The sequence below is a fragment of the Crinia signifera genome, chromosome 2 (genome assembly GCF_055691185.1).
Source record: "Crinia signifera chromosome 2, ASM5569118v1, whole genome shotgun sequence".
Taxonomy (NCBI): Eukaryota; Metazoa; Chordata; class Amphibia; order Anura; family Myobatrachidae; genus Crinia; species Crinia signifera.
This window is the reverse complement of record NC_139218.1, coordinates 72,180,605-72,202,065: the sequence shown is the minus strand read 5'-3', so window position 1 is coordinate 72,202,065 and position 21,461 is coordinate 72,180,605. Positions and strand designations below refer to the sequence as shown.

At 46.3% G+C, this 21,461-nt stretch overlaps 1 protein-coding gene across 1 annotated transcript; it reads right to left on the bottom strand.

Moving 5' to 3' along the window:
* Positions 1-310: 310 nt before the first annotated feature.
* On the bottom strand, positions 311-21,222 carry LOC146059815 (adenine phosphoribosyltransferase-like). Its single transcript, XM_083172369.1, has 6 exons — positions 21,105-21,222; positions 12,860-13,005; positions 9,901-9,994; positions 8,350-8,496; positions 4,638-4,733; positions 311-1,654 (listed from the first exon to the last, which is right to left on the bottom strand). The coding sequence occupies exons 1-6, from the start codon at positions 21,109-21,111 to the stop codon at positions 1,512-1,514; spliced, it is 633 nt and encodes a 210-aa protein (XP_083028495.1). The 5' UTR covers positions 21,112-21,222; the 3' UTR covers positions 311-1,511.
* Between the last annotated feature and the right edge of the window lie 239 nt (positions 21,223-21,461).

Below are 21,461 nucleotides of genomic sequence, written 5' to 3'. Positions count from 1 at the left end.
ATGCTGCATAGTCAGAGGTAAGTGTACACAGATCCAACTGTTTGAGAAGGACATTTTGGACTCAGAATACAGCTGTTGCAAATCAAATCTTACATGTGTCATTTATGGTCATTTCATTGATATATCGATATGTACTTGTGGGAACTAAATAACTATTTAATATATACTTAACCACTGCTAAATAGGCAATATTTGCCTGTTTTCATAGTCATGTGTGCGCTTCATGTAAGTACGGTATAATCAGGTGTCATAGCATATGCAATACAACATATTTAGTAAAAATGAGGAATATATGACATGTACTCTGATGTTATTTGATAGGTTTATTTCTTTATTGCTGTTACAAATAGCAGAATTTGCTAGCGAATCTGTTTAGCTCTATAACGCTGATAATCATTTTTAGTCATTGTCAAACTGTTTAGAACCTACAAATTTCATGAATTTGTAACATGCAGAAAATTAAGTCATGTAATACAAGGGACAATGCTCTTTGGCCATACAACTCAAAAAGTCATCGCTTCAGTATTTATGTGGAAGACTTGTATTCTAAAAAGTCTGGCACACCCATACTATACATTATTACAGATATTCAGTGTCACCTCAAATTCAAAATTCAAACTCAAATAGCACCTGCTTCTGTATCTCAGTGGATCCAAAAACCTGGACCCACAGGAGAAATTTTAAAATTTTCAAAATGTGTTAATGTCTAACACAATCTGATCTCATGAGAGCTTCAGTGTAGCATGTGTCATGGAAATATCCCTCATGACTCATGACATCCCTCATCCCTACTGGATGCATACTGAGGCTCTCCTGCTTCTACTGTACATCCTGGAGAGAGGAGAGCCACATGCAGCTGCTTAGGAGCAGATTAGAGTCATCTCAGAATAGCATCATGGTAATAGGACTGTCATACAATACACTAAATAGGAAAAAGGATACCCGTAAGTGGCGATGTGATACTGTATGCATGACTTTACCTCTGTATTTCATATATAAATGTGCAGTTATCAATATACAGAAGTACATTGAATTTGATGGCATGAAAGAGCCTCTTGGTCCACCTAGACTTCCATTAGCCATGTGGCTCCAGCTCTATGGAACTCACTTCCCCGCACATTTCAAGAGACCTCCCACTCTAGAATCCTTCAAAAACAGACTCAAGACTTTCCTGTTTACGCAAGCATTTTCATAATTATTTTTTTTAGGTAATTTAGGTATAGTTTCTGAAAAGCTTTTCTGTACTTCATTGTTCCTGTGCTGTATTACATTCATTCTGTTCAGCGTCTTGAGTCCTATTGGAGAAAGAGCTCATCTACTTTCTTCAATAAAAGTCAATATAATCTACAGAATATGAAATTGGTGGAAGCTTTGTAACTATTTGCCTACATATGATAACAATGCAACATGATTTCAGGTTGGTGCTTGAGTTTTGAATGACATTTGTCTCATATCGATGATAGAACAATAGTTTAGTAATGGGGTGAGTGTGTTATTCATAGTGGTTCCTTTTACATATGAAAGGCACTAAAGCTCTTCAAATAATGACCATTAAACTGGCTCCGCAGGTCATCAGGAACGCAGTCTGAGCATTTGTAGTTTTCCTTCACCCATCTGCCTCCAACACTGTCCTCAATACAGATGGCAGCAACACCTATATGAAACAAACAGTACAAACAGGATTAGCCAATCGCTCTGTGCATGGGGCGTTACTGCAGCGCATCCAGAAAAGGAGGCAGCTGCGATGCAGGTGACAATAATGTTAACTATTAGGTTTAAAATGCTTTGATTTTAATTACTACCTTGTCGACAGCATCACTGTTGACTAATCATACCCCAAATCACACCATTGACAAATTGTATAAATAGCAATGACACCGCATTTTGGGCGTAAAATATAATTGGGCTCATAGAGCTGCTGCATAGAGCTGCAAATAAAGCCCCGTACCCGGGGGAGATATATTGATCAGCCATATATGGCTGAGCAATATGTTGCTCAGTTTCTCCTTTTCATCAGCGACCACAGATGGTCGCTGATGAAAAAGAAACTGCCGGGGGAGCCCGGCAGTGGTAATCAGCTGGTCGCAGGAGCATGTTCCTGCGACCAGCGATCACTGCAGGGGTAAAAACTGGAGCGCGCACCCGGCGATATATCGCCGGTGCACACTCCCATCGTGGGCAATATGGTCGCTTAGCGACCATATTTCCCGCGATATTGTTCCAAATCGCCCCCCGTGTGTACGCACCTTAAGTGTGGTTTGTGAACAGATCTATTTCACAGGGGATGTTGCTATGGGCAACCAATCGGATACTATTAACTCCTAAGGCGCTAAATAAAGAAGTAGATTCTGATTGGTTGCCCATAGCAACATCCCATGTGAAACAGCTCCCATTTTAGTAAATTTCCCTCACCTTATTTATTTAGCACCTTCTAGAAGATTACAGCGGAAGAGATCTATTCTAAAAAAAAAAAGCACGAGGAGAGTGGGCTCTGCTCGTTAGAGCTTACATTCTAAAGGAATCTGATTGGTTGCTAAGGGCAACTCCCATCTTAGTAAATTTACCCCATAGTGTAAAAAAAAATTACAAACTCCGGGAGACTAGCGAAAGCTATGATATGACACAAACGTGTGCAAAGTATATAATAGGCTGGGTATCCGGATGGCGGACAGATAATGTCTAGGTCAACAGTCAATAGATCAGCACCAAAATATCAACAATGACAAGGTTGACACAGGTTTTTCACAATATTTTTCTTAAATTTTTTTTCACACTTTACAATACACGTTGACTCAGATTGGGAATGGTAAAGAGGGCTGAGCGCAGCAGCAGCAAAGTGAGGAACCTGGCCTAAAGCATGGCAAGTGAAGCGGTACACTGGGTGTAACAGTGTACCCCTCATAATGCTGTGACAATGCACCCTTCCCCTAAATGGCCAGGCCTGCCTGATGGCTCTGATTTATCGGAAAGCGTTTCTGTGACCGTTCGGTAGATTCGGTCGGAAGTAAAATTCATAGTAACACCACTGTTAAGATAAATATGTTTATACATGCAATTTTAAGTAGTCTGACAAAACTTAAGGTGCCCATACACTAGTAAGATTTATCTTCAGATCTGGCTGGTTGGAACAAAAACATGGTTATAGATGAGTGACAGTTTGTCAGTTTTCCAGCATTTCCAAGCAAATGGTCAACTGTCATTTGCTCTCATCCATAACCATGTTTTTGTTCCAACCAGACAGATCTGAAGATAAATCTGCGTGTGTATGGCCACCTTAATTTTGACTACATAACCAATTCTGTGAAATATTGCAATATAGCCCTTATATTCAAGTGTATTGCTGTGAAAATATGCAATATCAGACTTTTTCCATTGTAATATACAGATGTGCCCACAACCTATAACGTGCATGTGAGGAATCATGCACACGTTATAGGCGTTATTGGTACAATTGCCAGCTACAAATAGCTACGGCCTGGCCTGCCATGCAGCTTGCTGCAATTCATATACTGTATCCATGGGAACACATCACATCAAAGCTGAGGAGGGCTACATCTGCCATAGATTATGAGACTACACAGCACTATGCGCATGGGCACCCCCCCTCTCCATGCCACAGACTATGCATCCAGCCAGGTCGTTACAGATGTAGCCATGCTCATCTTAGCTGCAGCTATTAGTACCTGCAACTATCTTTTCATGATGTGTATGTACATTAATCTTGGGCAATGCATTGCCTAGTAGTCGCATTGACTGTGGTGTCTCTCACAGTCAAGAGGGACCAGGGAGAACCCAGCAAATTTTAGTAGTAGCATCTGAGGTGTACACATTGTTTTCTGAGCCAGCCCTATATAGGAACCAGCCTCTTCACTAAACATGCTATTAGCTACCTGTTAAAGTATAGTCCAGCCTGGGCTATCTTGACGTTGTTCTGCATCCAGCATTTGGGGAGGAGGCCATGATGATTATTGTTGTGTTTACCACCACCTCTTTATGGCATTACACTGCACTGTAAAATAAAATCTAGCTTCTGCACCGCTCCACAAAGTTAGGTGCAGGGTATCCAGTCGAACGGTTGACAGTAACCAGCCACCGTTCATAAAGTCAACACATCAATGTCAAAATAAGAACATTGACATGGTTCAAACTGTTGACAGACACCATGGGTAGTATTCAATGCGGCCAGCGAGGAGGTTAAACAGCGAGGATTGCAGATAACCAGCGATCCTTGCTGTTTAACCCACTCGCCAGCCGCTCGCCCTATTCAACGTTCTGGGGAAATCGAGACCTGCGGCTAATGCAGAAAACTCGCTGTTTTTAGCCGCGAGTCTCGCTGCTTCTGCAGCCGCATACGCCAATTCCCCCTGGCTCAAAAAACGGAGCGAGGGGGAATTGGCGTATGAGGGGGGTGAGTTGAATACTGTCAGGGTGAGTGGTGACAGCGAGCAGGAAGCCCTGCTTGTTGTCGCCGCTCGCCCACGGCATTGAATACACCCCCATGTCTTCATGCTGAAACTGGTGTCCGGTGTCGACATCTGAAATGTTAATTTGAAATGTTGACAGTTTCCGGGTGCTGATGGTTAGAGATACATTGTGGGGCAAGGTTAGATTTAGCACCAGCCCCCTGTGTTTCTCACCTGCAACAACCCCGCCTTGTTCTTCCACCAGTTTAATGGCTGCACGCATAGTTCCTCCTGTCTCAATCCACTGATCCACTAGTAAAATGCGTAAACCTAGAACAGATATACCAAACATGGACATAACTTCATCATAAACTATATATCTTGTGCTATAAATGTGGCTGTAGTTGTAGAACTATCATATTGCAAAAATAAGTCATAACACCTTTGACATCTACTTACCAGGGCAAATGTTGTTATATAGAAGTCAGTGATACCGAGGGGCAGAGGAGGGAAGCAGATATTCATTTCCCAGGTCTTGGCTTTATGCAAGAACCTGACTGAGGCCCTGCCGAAGTCACCTGCTAGGGGGAGCATTGTCCCTGATTGCAGCCCTGCTGAGGGTGATACATTATCCCCAAAACACTGACAATAACTGTGTGTGTGGAAAGCTATTCTTCCATTTGTTTGAGAGGGTGTGTCCAGAGCACCTACAGTTTTGCCACGTATACTTCAGTACATGGGTTGGTGGCTAGTCTAGGTGGCTCTGACAGAAGTATCTGTGTTGTTACAAGTAGGCTTTATTACAGATTGTAGAGTCAGAGAGTGCAGCTTTGTGTCTGTTGCTTGTCACCTGTTTATACAGTCTGTTTTGTTTGCTTTACATTACATTGGGGGTAGAATTACTAAAGTCTCTAAAACATACTGAGGTGTTGCCCATAGCAACCAGATTAAACATTTCCTACAATCATATTTGCCGACTTTTGAAAATTCCTCTCCTCCCCGGAGAGGAGTGAAGGGGGGCTGGACGAGGCTTAGCTTTGGGGGCGGGGTGAGGCTGAAGTCACTAAGCCCCGCCCCCACGATCGGCAGCCTCATTAATTCGTGGGCGGGCTGCTAAAATGATGAGATTCACGTCATTCAGCCCCGCCCCCTCCCGGTGGACCTGCAAAATTCTGCAATTTATACCGCGGGGAAAGGGGGGAGTAAGGGCTGTGGCTAGAATGCGGGAGAGTTGCCAACCTTCCGGGGGGGGGGGGGGGGGGGGGGGGGGCGGGAGGGGGACCCGATTTGCATTACAGTATTGGTTGCTGTGGGTAACAACACCACTTCTCATTATTAGTAGCTTCAATAAAACTATCTATTTGTAGAAGTATGAGGATTTTAGTGCATTGGATAGAAGGAAATAGCGCCATTAATGCTAATTCTACTGTTGGTTAACTGATAACTGTATATAGATGAATTATCTTATGTGATTCCTAGTCAGTTAAAGGCAGCTAATCTGCCCATATTATTAGAGTAATCACTAAGGAGGTGATCCTGTGTTTCTTATAAATGTACATCCCTTCTGGCATACTGTAGCCTGAAAGCAATTAACTGAGCAGGCCAGGTGCCCAGGTAGAGAAGAATTGGAAATATTTTTATTTACAGTTTCTTATACAGCTCAGTATATTCCATTGTGCTTTCAATTGGAAACAGTGATACTGCAGGGTTGCCGACCCTCCCGGAATTACCGGGAGTCTCCCGAAAATCGGGTCCCCCTCCCGGCCCCCCGGAAGGGTGGGCAACCCTCCCGGAATCAGGGGGAACCCCACTGAGCCCCCCGATCGCGGCTTTTAAATGCCGCAATCCGCGGGTCTCAGAGGAGGGGGCGGAGCTAAAACGACACACTCGTGTCATTTTAGCGCCGCCCCCCTCCGAGGAGATCTGCAATTTCGGGTATCTTCCAAAATGGGGGCGGGGCTTAATGACATCACAGTCAAGCCCGCCCCCGAATGGGTAATGAAAGTCTCCTCTCCGGGCTTCTCCCGGAGAGGAGCATTTCAAAGTCGGCAACCCTGTGATACTGGGTAGTAACAGACCGATATAAGGCCATTGTCTATAGCTTGCTTATTTTTAAGCAGTCCAGAGTGCACTTGTATCAGTGTAAGTCCCGGGGTCTCTCACTGGTGCACACTCAGATGTTAACCATCAATGGCCAAGAGCATGGCAACTACAGCTTAATGCCAAAAAATGCAAAATCATGCACTTGGGTCTCAACAATCCAAAGACTAAATATAGTATAAATGGCACTATAATGGAAACTGCTGAGGAAGAGAGGGATCTAGGTGTCACTATTTTAGGGAACTTAAAGGCAGGTAGGCAATGTAACAAAGCAATGAAGAAGGCAGGTCAGATGGGAGAGGTATCAGCGGTAGAAAGAAAGAAGTAATAATGCCACTGTATAGGTCATTGGTACGACCTCACCTAGAGTATTGTGTTCAGTTCTGGAGGCCATATCTCAAGAAGGATATAAATACATTAGAGACTGTACAAAGAAGGGCAATTAAAATGGCCCACATCACAAAATGTACCAGGAAAGACTAAAAGATCTTAATATGTATACTTTAGAGCAGAGAAGGGAAAGGGGGGACATGATAGAAACCTTCAAATATATAAAGGGCTTTAACAAGGTACAGGTGGGAGACATTCTTCACAGGAAGAGGAGCAACAGAACATGAGGGCATGCACTGACACTAGAGGGAGGAAGATTCAGGGGAAATTTAAAGGAAAAATTACTTCACAGAAAGAGTAGTAGATAAGTTAAATAGCCTCCCATCAGAGGTGGTAGAGGCAAATACAGTAGAGCAATTTAAACATGCTTGGGATAGGCATATTGATATCTTATAAAGAAATAAGGATCAAATATGTTTTAAAAAGGGGCAGACTAGATGGGCCAAGTGGTTCTTATCTGCCATCAAATTCTATGTTTCTATGGGATCTTGTCTCAATTATGCCACCTTTTATTGCTGGCAAGGTCCAACATGTTTCCACCCCTAACTGGGTCTTTCTCAAGGTCCAAATGGGTTGTGGTATTGGTGCTCACCAACCCTAGTTTTATACCCTAAATCGTATTGCTTGTGTTGACCTAATGACATACTTGCCTATCTGACCCTCTCCATGATGGAGAAAATGCTCCTTTCCTGGACTTCCCTGGTAATGTATGATTGCCATCACCTGTGGTGAAACACCTTTCTTATCAATTACCTAGCTCCCCACAGGTGATGGCAATCATACATTACCAGGGAAGTCCAGGAACAGAGCATTTTCTCCCTCATGGAGAGGGTCAGGTAGGCAAGTATGCCTAATGACCTGTCAACCTAACCAATGTTGACCTTCAGTCATGTCGTCTTTCATGCATGTCGACCTTCAGTGGTCAACCTATTGGTGACCTAGTGACCTTATCCCCTTTTTATATGGAATTTTAAACTACTTACAATATATTTGCTCTTCCTGTCTATTGTGGATATATCTGAATGAGCCTAATAAAAGTTCTTATTGACATCATCTGTATCTGCAGTCGTATATATTCATGAAGAACCTACATACGCAGTGGTGCTAGATAAGTTCTATTCAAACATTCTTTGGCACATATTTGGTTAAGTTGTGAGGAAACCTTTCATTAGAATATAAACAACCTAGTTGCTCTTTCTGCTTGAGCACACTACTAGGTTTGTCAGGGTAAAAAGTTCTGGACACATTTTAGGGTACCTGACAAATACCAAGTGGGTGCATTTATTTAGTGGATCGGTCACAATGAATTGCTCCTGAATGGCACTTTGCACCCAGCAACAATGCAAGTTTTTGCTTGCACAGAAAAAAGTTGAGGGCGCCATAATGGACAAATAAGTGGTCATCGGAATATCCGGCATATCATCCTAATTAATATGGCCTCCTAAAGACCACTCACCTGTTGTGATGGCATCAGTCCGGACCTCCAACGTTTTCTCCTTTTGTGAGTAATCAACATACGGCTGAGTATTTGTTTTCACACACAGGTGACCCGCTTTTCTAATGGCTAAAAACCCTCTCTCTAAATGTGAAGCAATGGCAGCACCTGTTTGATGAAAATGGAATTAGAAATTATTCTGTAGGGCCATTCGACATTCATATTAGTTAGGATATTCAGAGCTTTATTTAGTCAAACTTCCTAAATGGACAGAAAACAATAGATTAACAGATACACGTGTTTTCCTTAAATCCCATACACACGATGAAAGAAAGGGGCTATTGAGTGATATCTTTCACAATATCACCTAGTGAGTACACTCAATATCATTAACATCAATTATTTGGGCCGCAGCCCTGATCGTCTAGTGTGTATGGGCATTTAGGGATTATAACAGAATTAAAATGAAAACATATGAAGCAGCCATTTTGTAAGCTGAATGAATATTCGGAGAATGGTGCCTATGGGTTCACTAGCATAATTTACTCTACATTATCATGAATGTTCATCTAGCCCACAAAATGGCTTCCATGATGTAGGTTGACACACTTTAAAGGTATAGTCGTCGCAAACGTTAAAACCCAAATGTGGTGTTGCAGGAAATCTAAAGTTGTGATCTCTTAACATTGCTGATAGACAGGACAAACAAACTCTGCTGACATTGGGTGCTTACAGCTGTCATTAAAGCTTCAAGAGCACACCAACTGCTTGGGCATCTTCTTGAGGGGACTTCAGCCACCATGGAGATCACCGGCACAGCACACTCCATCCCAGATCTTACGCTGACCAAAAACTATTAAATCAAGAGGTGATTCAAGATGGTGGCTGCAATTTTGGTGTTGGTTCCTCCTACATTTGATTCAGTGTCTCTCGTGTGAGGCCACTTCTAGAATTTTTTCCATGGTCACTTTCAGTTCCCAATCCACCCCTGGTGTGAGGTATCGCATGCAGTAACTTGCATGCAATACCCAGCCAACTCCCCTGGTAGCTCCCGGGTATACAATCCCAGTCACAGCTGCAGGATCTGATAAATCCATGTGACAGCCACTAAGACATGCGATTGCTATGCAATGCTCACAAGAATGCGCCTTGCATTGCAAGCACAGGACATACAATGTGACACAAAAAGTGGCCATATTGCACTAGTAGATGGGGGCCTTTAGAGTTTGGCAAAAATAAAATGTGTAGGCTAGTGTCATTAATCTTATTATATTATATTATATTAATACCACCAGAGGGCAACAAACTACAAATTTTTATTTCCTAACTGAATAATAAAGTACTTAGATCAGTGGTTCCCAAACACAGAACTCAAGGCACCTGTGTGACCTATGGAGTTCCACAAACTGGCCACCCCAGCTGCTACCTAGAGGTCAGGAAATCGCAGTCCTCTGCTGGAGATCCTGGCCTCTAACCTCCCCCATTTTGGCAGCAGCACACCATCATTTGGAGAAAGGTAGGCCATTGCCCCCATTTCCTTTTCCCATGCCCACCCGCCCCTGTGAAATTTACCTAAAATGAATCCCATGGCATCAATTCCAGCAACAAGATCAATCTGGTCACTCTTAAAGGGTTCCAGCAGATCATCAATGCAGTCCTGCAAAGCCTTAAAATAGAAAACAGATTTCTGCACAGTGGAAGAAAAGTTACACATTATTAATATTCTATATTATGCCATGGATTTGTTCCTTATTGGAATGGGCAACTAGGTCACATACCACATTAATAAAACCAGAAATATATACATATATGAAGTGGATAGCATTTGAAAGTCATCCTACTGTATTGGAAAGTGCATTGTCCAGATATTGTCAAATATATATATTGATATAATCTCTAGGATGAATATCATACACTCTCTTCCCAGTGTTTGGAAACTGCCTGCAGGAGAGACAGTGGATATTAATTATTGCAACTTGTTGTAAACCATACTTGCCTACTTTTGAAAACTAGTTTCAGAGAGATTATAGTTGGTAGTAGAATTTTGCACAGTGCCCCATTGAAGGGGCGTGTCATGCTCCACCCAAAGGGCGTGTCTAAGTCCATATATGGAGAGATTGTGAAAAGAGATTGTGAATGTGGCACCTAGAAGCGTGGGTGTGTGCTGCTACATCTGAGAGGAATCTTTTAATATAACTTATAGCCAAATGTAGATGAGCCACAAAGCAGTTAGTAATAGCTACTATACTAGGTAAAGTGCTGGGAAATGTTTCTGATGATTCAATGTAAATATCTAACTCTCATTCCTTTTTCCCCCAAAAATGTAACAGTGTAATGTGGGCTAGGTGACATGAGGGAGATTGCTAGACTAATGAGGGAAAGAGGGAGATTGTTGCTATTTCAGGGAGTCTCCTGTAGAATGCAGGAGGGTAGGCAGCTATGTTGTAAACCCAGATGCTTATCTGCTAACATTGAAGACCATACTTTGACAGAGATTCAGCACCTAGCATGGGGCTGGTGTAAGTATTAATGGCATACTTGCTTACCTGACCCTCTCCATGCGGGAGAAAATGCTCTGTTCCTGGACTTCCCTGGTTATGTATGATTGCCATCACCTGTGGGGAGCTAGGTAATTGATAAGAAAGGTGTTTCACAACAGGTCACCACAATCATACATTACCAGGGAAGTCCAGGAACAGAGCATTTGCTCCCTCATGGAGAGGGTCAGGTAGGCAAGTATGACATTGTCCTAAGGACAAGTCGGACCTTATTGTCCGGGCACCTCCCCGGGAGGGGTCACATCCGATTAGCTTTGCATGTGATAAATCGCATGCAACTCCAGGGGAGCTGCAGGCGGAGGGAGCAGGGGGGCAGTGGATGCCGGCAAGGGGTCCAGGGAGCATGTGATAAATCGGATGCCTGTGACCAGAGAGCCGGACAGAGGGAGCAGGGTGTGTCGGAGGGAACCACGGAGCTGAGCAGAGGAAGCCACTGCCGGGCAGCGGCAGCAAGCGCAATTAGAAGAAAAAAAGCCCATACAAATGAACAGGCAGTCACTGATTGGCTGAGACCTCTCTTTTTTTTTTTGTTAAAGTGCACTCGCTGTCACTGCCGGGAGCGGCTTCCCCGGCCCGGCTCCCCGATTCCCTCTGCCACTCCCCCTGCTCCCTCCGTCCGGCTCTCTGGTCACCGGCATCCCCCGCCCACTGCCATCCCCCGCACGGCTCCGGGCTGCACATAAGATTTAGCAAATCTTATGTGCAGCCCGTCTGACCTCCCGACTCCGATCCAATGTGCACAGGAGCGTGCAACAGGATGTCTACATGTACGATTTGGGCCAATTTCACGGCCCGATTTATCCGAATCGGGTGAAATCAAGCCCAAATTGCATAGTATATGGGGGCCTTAAGAAACGCATTCCTCCAAATTAATGATTTTTCTGGGCTTAACAGATACACATCCCTGGTTCTTTTGTAGCACATTGTCCCTATTACCACAATAGTAACTCATGTATTATTAACCCTTTGAGTGCCAAGTGAATTTGTCAAAATAGATGTGAAATATTATCTGTAATGTTTAGCTTATATATACACAATCTTATTTAACAGAACATTTTTTATTTGAATTTTTATAACAAATGTGAGCGACGTGGGCATTTTTAGAGGATATTTTGCACATCTCTCAGTGGGCGAGTTGCACCAAACAAATGCCATAAAAACCCTGTTTTCAGGGTTTTAACCTCATTTTTATATGCAGCAAAGCCCCACCGAGGGGGGGGTTACACCAGTTCTAGATGGCATAACCCCATAGAAGCATGTGGGCTTCCCTTCACATCCCCCACTACCGCCGATCCACGCCGCACCCCCTCACCTGTGTCTGGGCAGCCTCCTCCTGTGCTACCCGGACCAGTGACCTCCTCCTCCCTGCACCACTTCCGGGTGCAGGGAGGAGGAAGCGGAGCCCTGGCAGCTGGGTAAGGGTCCAGGAAGGGAGGGGGGACCCGATGTACATCACCGGCCACAGCGGAAAGGACAGCTCTTAACACAAGAGCTGTCCTTCGCGATAATAATCGCATATGTTCGTGCATATGCGATTATTAACAATGCGAATGCCGGCGATGTGTGGCGGAGGATGTTAGAGAATCCCACCCACAGAGATGTTGGCACTCAAAGTGTTAATATTTCTATTCTATTTTGCCAGCATATTTCACTTGTTTCCTCATTCGTGTTAACTACTGTGATTTCATAACAGAATATATATCATCCAGGCAGGTGGTTTATTATCAGTGCTCCAGCTCTTCAACAGTCTTTTTTGTAGACAAGGAGAGGGAACACATTGCACTAATTGTGGGTCTAATTGTGGGTCTAATTGTGGGTCTAATTGTGGGTCCATGTCGTCATAAGCAATTGAAAACCTCATGGTCAACCATTCCCATGCCGATATTTTTCCTGTGTCGACCTTTTCACTGTTGACCTATTGACTGTCAACCTAGTTACTAGGGAACTAATGATTCACACCCTACAAATCCTACCTGCTGGTGGCAGTACAGCCTTGATGGGTCCAGCCAAGCATAGTTTGGACCTTTCTCATTTGGAGCCATTAATGACAGATACCAGCCATCACTTCTCTTCTGTGGACTCTTGTACTGGTAATCTTCCACATTTGAGACATTATAATCTACAAACAAAACGATATACATAGATATATTAGCTACTTACTGAATGTGGATTATTAAGTTTTAAGATGCCCATACACACTTTGATTTGCGGGTGCGATGCCCGCTCCCACGCACATCCCATCAAACAGTTCAAAAAGTATGTGCTGCACATACTTTTTGAACAAGGTTCTGATCGCATTGCACGCAAATCGCATGCTATTTGCGTGCGATGCAATTGGGACCAAAACGCATGCAATTATTGCAGCGTGTATGGGCATCTTTTGCTTTCTCACTTTATAGACAAAAAAAAAGTGTTGAGTCCTTAAAAAATAAAATCAGACAATGTGATCATTAAAACAAAACACATTTAGGCAGAACTATGGGATTTTATGGCATTACATTTCTCATACTGTCACGTGATTACATAAATGTGTTTTTGTGAGAGAGAAAAAAAATCATTCAGTAGTGCATTCATAGTACTAAGGAACATTGTTATACAGAAAACCGTTATTCAGCACTGAGCACTGAAGCCATTTTTTGCACATTTGCGCATGTGCAGCACCCCCGACCCCACCACAAGAAACCACTGTGATTCTTGTGACCCCGGAAAGGGGGTGTGACTAAATGACACATTTTTCTAGATTTCTGCCCCTCCCCACGCACACATGAATGCTGGTGATTACTTTTCCACCCTGCCCGCTTCACTAGGATTTGGGCAGGATGCAGAAGATCTACCTTCTCCTCTGGGGGTGCTGAGGGCTAGTATGGTTTATACCAGGACATTGGGCGGGATTCACTAATAACCCCCGCTGTACATCGCCGGCATTCGCATTGTTAATAATCGCATATGCATTAACATATGCGATTATTAACGCCAAAGCGAAGGCTGGCGATGTGCAGCAGGTTCCCCCTCCCTCCCTGCACCCTCAGCCGGCTGTGTGGGTGCTCCATTCCTCCTCCCTGCACTCGGAAGCTGTGCAGGGAGGAGGAGGAGATCACTGGTCCGGGCAGCACAGCAGGAGGCTGCCCGGACACAGGTGAGGGGGGTGCGGCGCTGATCGGCGGTGGGCGGCGGGGGATGCGAAGGGAAGCCCATAGGCTTACGCCAAATAGGAACTGGCGCAACCCCCCGCAGTGAAGCCCCGGCGGTGGGGCTTTGCTGCATATGGAAATGCGGTAAAAACCCCGAAAACAGGGTTTTTACGGCTTTTTTTAGTTTAGTGAATCTCGCCCGTGATAAGACGATTCCCAGCTTCCTCAGGCATTACCCGCATTCCCCACTATTCCAAGTAAAAATACGAGCCTGCGATCGGTGTGTATGTTAGATATCAACTTTATATCTGTAATACAGGACTTTATATCTGTAATACAGGACAGTAATATCAGCTCATTACACCTCCACTATCAGGGACACCTTGTCGGCGCCTGGAGGCTTACCAGATCTCTGAATTACTTACTACTGTGTGGTTTTCAAATCTTATTACTGATGTCCCTTGGTGTGCTGGGAGAAAACATGATTTGTGTGTCTTTTTAGTCTACGACAACCCGCTCCCTTTTAGGGTGCAAATCTAATTTGATCATACCTCCCAACTGTCACGATTTTAGAGGGACAGTCCCGATTTTCGGGTCCTGTCCCGCTGTCCCACCCGCGGCAGGCATTGTCCCGCTGCGGGGGGTGGCAGTTGGGAGACCCCCCAATCTAGTAGAATAGACGCTGTGCGCATGCGCACAGCGTCTATTCTCGTATGAAAATGAGGTCGCGGCTAATTAGCATAAGCCGCGCCCTAATTTGCATACGCCCCACCCCCTTTTCGGCCGCGCGAGTGTCCCTATTTGTTCAGGTCAAAAGTTGGGAGGTATGCCCGAGAGGTAAGTAAAATGATATGGGTGCAGGGTGTGCCACACACACACACCCAACACCCATATATGGTCCTGTGTGCACCACACACCTTGCATTCATTATAGATACAAACATACTGAAATCTGCTCAATCAAATCATAGCTCCCAACTTTACCCTATCAAGAATAGGGACACTCGCTCGCCCGAAAAGGGGGCGTTGCTTATGTAAATGAGGGCAAGGCATATGCAAATGTGGGCCGCGCCCCGTTTTCGCCAGCTGCACCTCTGAATAGACTCACAGCGTCTATTCTGTCAGAGTGGGGGGGGGGGGACTCCCCACTGCCCCCCCCCCCCCCCCCACAGCGGGATACCGCCAGCCACGGGAGGGACGTGGGAACGTACCCAAAAAACGGGTTTTGGGAGTTGGGAGGTATGCAGTCACCCCTCGTGACACATGTAAATGTGAAGGAAGGGGAACCAGGGCCCAGCTGCTCAGGAAGCACTGTACACACTCTCCATGAAGCCCACCAACACGCAAGGTCCCGTGTTGCTACCTTTCTAATGTTTTTTTTTTTTTTAACCAGGTTGGCATCAAAGTTTTACACTGCTATGGCATGCTATGCTATGGGTAGAAACAAAACGGTGGACTCTACTTCAGTATTTCTAGACATGTGTCTGTGTCATATCCATTGGTGGTTGCAGTGTTGACCACATAGTGCAAGAAAGAACTGCTTAGAACATATAAACATACACGTTTTTAACATATATAATATATGACACCTTAGATTGCATAGCGGAGAAGCATCTGGCAGGAGAGGCGTTCTCACCGCTCTGTATCTGTAAGAGGCATGGGGGCGGGGCCTACGAGTGTCAATTGCTGCACTTACTCTGTCCTCTCTCTTTCACCTTCAGGCCGACGATGGTCCCGGTATTTCACTTCCTCCTCCGCTGGATCCGGATGTGGGCCTGTCTGTAAGGAAAGGGGGATGAGGAGACCTGCTGGGGGGGGGGGATCCTTATCACAGGCACTACTGGACTAAGACTGGTTACACCCGCTAGTGAAGTGCAGTGGGTGTAACCCAGGGGGAAAATGCTCCAGGGAAGGTGGAAGGAGCACACACAATACAGAGGACAGACACAACACCAATTATACTCACTGGTCACCTTGTTCGATGAGCTGGCGAGGTTCTGGGGCCGGCACCTGGAATCCTTACCAACGATAGGGGCAAGGGGAAGTACACTGGGGCAGTGTACCTAGCACCGCCTAGACAAACCCTGCGGACTAGCTCAACCTGCGGCCTAGCGCCGCCTAGACAACCCTGCAGCTTAGCACAACCTGCGGCCTAGCGCCACCTAGACAACCCCTGCGGTCCTTGGACAATCCATGCAGGGGCCTTCCATGGTCCTCCTGTTGTTGCCCTCACTGCATGGCACAGTGGCAGCAGCACACTCCGCAGAAGCAGGCTTCCTCCCCCTCCACGTGCAAGAAAAACGCTCGCCTCCCGCCTGCCGGCCGTTATATGTCCTCCCCAGGGGCTTCTGGGGCCGGGAAAGTCACGCTCCTTCATTGCCTGTGGTCGCCTGGTGACTTCTGGTGCGGCGGCTGCCGGGAGACGGTGGGAGGGACGTTGGAGGAGCCCCACATATCCTCTGCTGCGGTAGTGGTGGCCAGATTTGAAAACTCCCATACAAATAAATGGACGACCTCTGATTCATTTGTATGAGAGCTTTGGTAGTGATGGGCTGGCAAATTTGAAAACTCCCATACAAACTTAATGGGCTGATTGGCTGAGAGAACATTCACTGCTACCAAAGCTCCGTGGGAGTGCTTTTACATGCAATAATTTGTATGTAAAAAATGGCACATCAAGTGCCAAATCGTATGAAGCCATCCCGGGGAGCTTCAAAGGATATTGGGTCCGACTTATCCTTTGGACCTGTGCATGGCCACCTTAAGTCTTACCCCATACTCAAGAGGAACTAGCCTGCAATAGCTTTTACTTTGTTCCACTCACTCTCTGGACCTTATTCTGGTTGAATAAGAGATCGCGTTGTCTCTCTTTTGTGCATGCGCATTCCTGCGCATATGCCGGGTGCAAGCGGCCATGGTGAACAGAGTGTTCACCGGGTGCTTGCACCCACCACTGCGGGTGGGGGGCGTGGGACGATGGATGGATGATTGTCACATTTTGGGGGTGTGGACAGCGCAATTGGGTCCTCATGGCCATGCCTCCCACCGTGCAATGAGCATTACACAGTGGTGCGCAGGGTTATTTGCGTAATTTGGTCCCGTGGACCTCCGCTGATTTCTGGGACCATCCCGGGCCATTCCAGGAGGGTAGGCAACCCTGGTATGAATGCTATTTGTGTATGGAAGCAAATCCTACTCACCTGGTCCCCGGCGACGACCTCGGCATCCTCTCCAGTGACAGCGCTGCTCCCATCTGGTACCCGGCTCGCAGGACTTTGACAGGCGCAGAGATGTTTCCTCCTCGGCGTCTCTGGACAGAATGATTTCTGGCCAATCAGGAGCCGAGAAAGTCGGCTCCTGATTGGCCAGAAATCATTCTGAATACAGACACTGAGGAAGGAACATCTCTGCGCATCTAGAGCAGAGATGTTCCTTCCTCAGCGTCTGTATTCAGAATGATTTCTGGCCAATCAGGAGCCGACTTTCTCGGCTCCTGTTCTGGCCAGAGACGCCGAGGAGGAAACATCTCTGCGCCTGTCAAAGTCCTGCGAGCCGGGTACCAGATGGGAGCAGCGCTGTCACCGGAGAGGATGCCGAGGTCGTCGCCGGGGACCAGGTGAGTAGAATTTGCTTCCTTAGGTACCCCTGGGGACTACCTCGGATCCTGGACCCCGGATTCTTCAGCCCAGGAGCCCCGGAACCCCAGGACCAGCCCCGGAACCAGGACCAAGGCCCCGGAACCGGACTCTTCTGCCCTGGAGCCCGGACCCAGGGACCGACCTACGGGCTCAAGGTAGGTAAGTATCAGGGTGTGTGTGTTATGTGTGTATTATACTTTTATTTTACAGTGTGTCAGTGTGTTTTTGTTAACTATTTTTTCTACTGTTGAACTACAAGTGCCAGCGGGCCCTTTAATGCCCCGCATGCTGGGACTTGTGGTTCTCCAAGTCCCAGCATGCGGGGTAGGCTTGCTGGGACTCATAGTTTGCCAGTAGAAAACAATAGTTTTTATTCTTTTTTTTACACAAGCCATCAGCCCGATGCCCACCGCCCAGGGGCATCGGGGACAGCCCCGGACTATCAGCATGGGCTGGTAAGTCCTGGAGGGGGGGGACCCCTTCTTTTGGGGGGTTCCCCACTTCCCCAGGACCCCTGCCCATGCTGACCAGCCAGGGGGTTAATGCTTTGGCCGCGGGAGCTTATATAATATTTTTCCCCGGCTGTGGCATTACCCTGCTGGCTGGTTGTGTCCGGTGCTGGTTCTTAAAATACGGGGGACCCCTAGTCATTTTGTCCCCCGTATTTTGGGAACCAGCACCGGACCTTGAGCCTGGTGCTGGTTTCATGAAATCAAGGGGACCCCTATTTGTCGGGGACCCTGATTTTATGTCACCAGCACCGGCTCAGTGAGCCCGGGGCTGGTTATGCTCGGGCGGGGGACCCCGCGCTCGTTTTTTTTTTTTTAATTTGCGCTTTCCTGAAAACGTGCGATTTTCAGACATGAAAATCGCACATTTTCAGGACTAAAGACAGCGCACCAATTCGCCGCAAATCGCACCACTTCGCACTTTTCAGCCTCAAAAACGCATCACATTAAATATGCGAATTTTGACAGAAAAGTGCGATTTCTAAAAGTGCGATTTGCGGCGATGTGGTGCGCAAAAAAAACATGCGCATTTAAGTCAAACCATAGAATGTCACCCTAAGTCTCTGCTGCAGCGGGGAGAATCAGGTTTTGGTGCCTAAACTTCCCCTGCAAGCCGCTCCCACTGAGGATTTCTTTAATCCTGTGACTCCCCTACGTAAGGGATCACATGGATGTGCCCAATAGATGAGCTCCTGTACCTGGCTGCGACCTCTGAGGAGTTCAGCCAGGAAGCCCCTTCCAAAATGGCGGGCGCCATCGCGGGTTCGCCCGTTGCCCAAGAACCCCCCCCTAATCAGGGAGCTGGCTCTGGGGTCCCCCAGGGCCCAGGAAAACCTCCCTTAGATCGGAGGTAGAAGCGCTGCGCTGAGAGACCAGACAGCGTCTCTCAGCGCACAGGGAGCTGACAGGACGCGCTTCTGTCAGCCCCTGCTGTGCTGTCAGTGTGAGGATTCTTAAAGAATCCTCACACTGTGCCTGCCTAACTAAAGTGTAAAATTAATAAATAAAAAAACACCCTAGCTAGCTCTCTTTGTGGCTGCTCCGGCAGCCCTTCAGCATAGCACCCACTCCGGTGGGCACCTAAAACTAAACTGAAGATATCCGGGATGCAAGAGGGAGGAGCCTGCCTCTCAAATCTTTAGCATAGGTGCCTGGCTCCTTCGGGCCCTCCTACATCCCAATGTTGAGCTGTGTCACCGGGATGAGTGAAGAGAAAGATTTGATTCAGTTGTTTGGATACAGATAATTTGCAGATAATGAAAGTGTGGTTAGTGATTATTTCATGGATCATTAGTTCTCCACAGTGCAGACATATGGCCAGACTGTCTGACTCTGTTATGGAGTTAAAACAAGACAAGCAAGTTTCTGGAACAAACCATGTTGCTGTGTAAGGGGAGTAAATACATTTATCTTTTTTTCTGTGCAGGGTAAATACGGTCTGCTTTGCATGTAGCCCACATTGTTAGAACGTTTTATTATTACACATCAATTTAGATTTCAGCAGCTCCGGTACGAGCCTCCGTCTTCTCTTCTGTAGCATCTGCACCCACTACTCGGGGAGGGAAGGAGACTCCTGCAGCTACTTCACTGTGGAAGCAGGCAGGTTAGGTAACACCCGCCCGCCTGTCAGCACAGTGCGGCAGCTGCATCCCGGCGCTCCCGGCAGTGGAGCACTGGCTCCCCCATGCCACCGTGGGGTCTGCAGGACATTAGTTACACCACTGAATGTAACAGGGGCGTAACCAGAAGATTGTGGGCCCCATAGCAAAATCTGGACAGCCCCCTCCCCCCCCCCCCCCGTACCTGCCATGAAGAAAAAACACATAAAAAAAAACCACATAAAAAAAAAACACATATTAAGACTGCAGACTCACCCCATCAGAACCACACTGTGGTGCAGAGCAAGGTGCAGGGTGGCACGGATGGACTAAAGATACACAGTGTAGGGAGAGGATAACGTAGGGTTGTAGGTGATGCGATGAGATGCGATATTGTATACAATAATTGTAACATGTATGGGCACGGGTTGGGATCATTTGGTCTACAGCATTATGGTCGACAGTCATTAGGTCGATACCATTAGGTCAACATGGGAAAATGTCGACATGGGAAAAGGTCGACATGGTTCTAGGTGGAAAGGTCATTAGTTCGACATTGTCTACGCTCGGCACACTGATTTATTCTCCCACCACACCCTAGTGCAGGGCTGGGCAATTGCGGCCCTCCAGATGTTGAGGAACTACACATCCCAGCATGCCTTGCATCAGTTTCAGCATGGCCACATAGCAAAACTAGTCCTGGGATGTGTAGTTCCTCAAAATCTGGAGGGCCGCAATTGCCCAGGTCTGCCCTAGTGGATGGTAGGGCATGAAATACCGCCTGTCAGCACATGTCGGCTCAAAAAAACAGTGGAAAACCCCATGTCGACCTTTTGAATGTCGAACTAACGACTTGTCGAACTAATGACCTTTCGCCCTAGACCCATGTCGACCTTTCCCATGTCGACCATAATGCTGTAGACCAAATGACCGCATCCCATGGGCACCTTAACATGTGTGGATACATGCAAAGCAGACAGTATTTACCCTGTACAGAAAAAAATGCAGTGTATTCAAAAACAATATACAGTATAGTTCCTTCAACTTTCTTTCATTTGACATCAAAGCAAATACAAGGGGGAAAAACTAGGTAAAATAAAACTGTAGTAAAACATTCTGAACATTATGTAACCTTATGTAAGCCATGTGTGCTATTTCCTGTAATGTGTTGTAACTGCAGTCAGTAGTAATGTGCTGGATGTTATTTGCAGAGCCAGGTGCAAGTGCTGAGTGTCAGATGCCAGGTTACACAGTGTTCGTATTAATAATGTATTCTCTTAAATGCATTTAGCGTTATGTCATTGGTCAACACTTTTGCACAAGGAAAGAGGTCTCCAGCTTACCTGTCATTTTACCTTTAAAATAATTCAGTTACTAACACAGCTCCCCTGTTGTCAATCCCTGTAGATGTTCAAATCAGTAACTCAATCTCAGGCTATAAGCAGAAATAGTCAGTGAAGGGGGGGAAGGGAGGGGGGGGGGGGGGGGGCTTGTGACAGGGAAATGTAGTTTTATGCCTGCCAAGTGGTCTTTGGACCGCCCGTAGCAACGGATTCCTCCACGAGGGAATTCCAGTTAGATAACATTGCATTCATTGTTTACTGTGTTTCACTTCATTTAAAGAAAATACTTTAAAATGTAAATATTATCTCTCATCTATTTGGCTACATGTGTCAATCATCCTCAGAGTGTGTCTATAA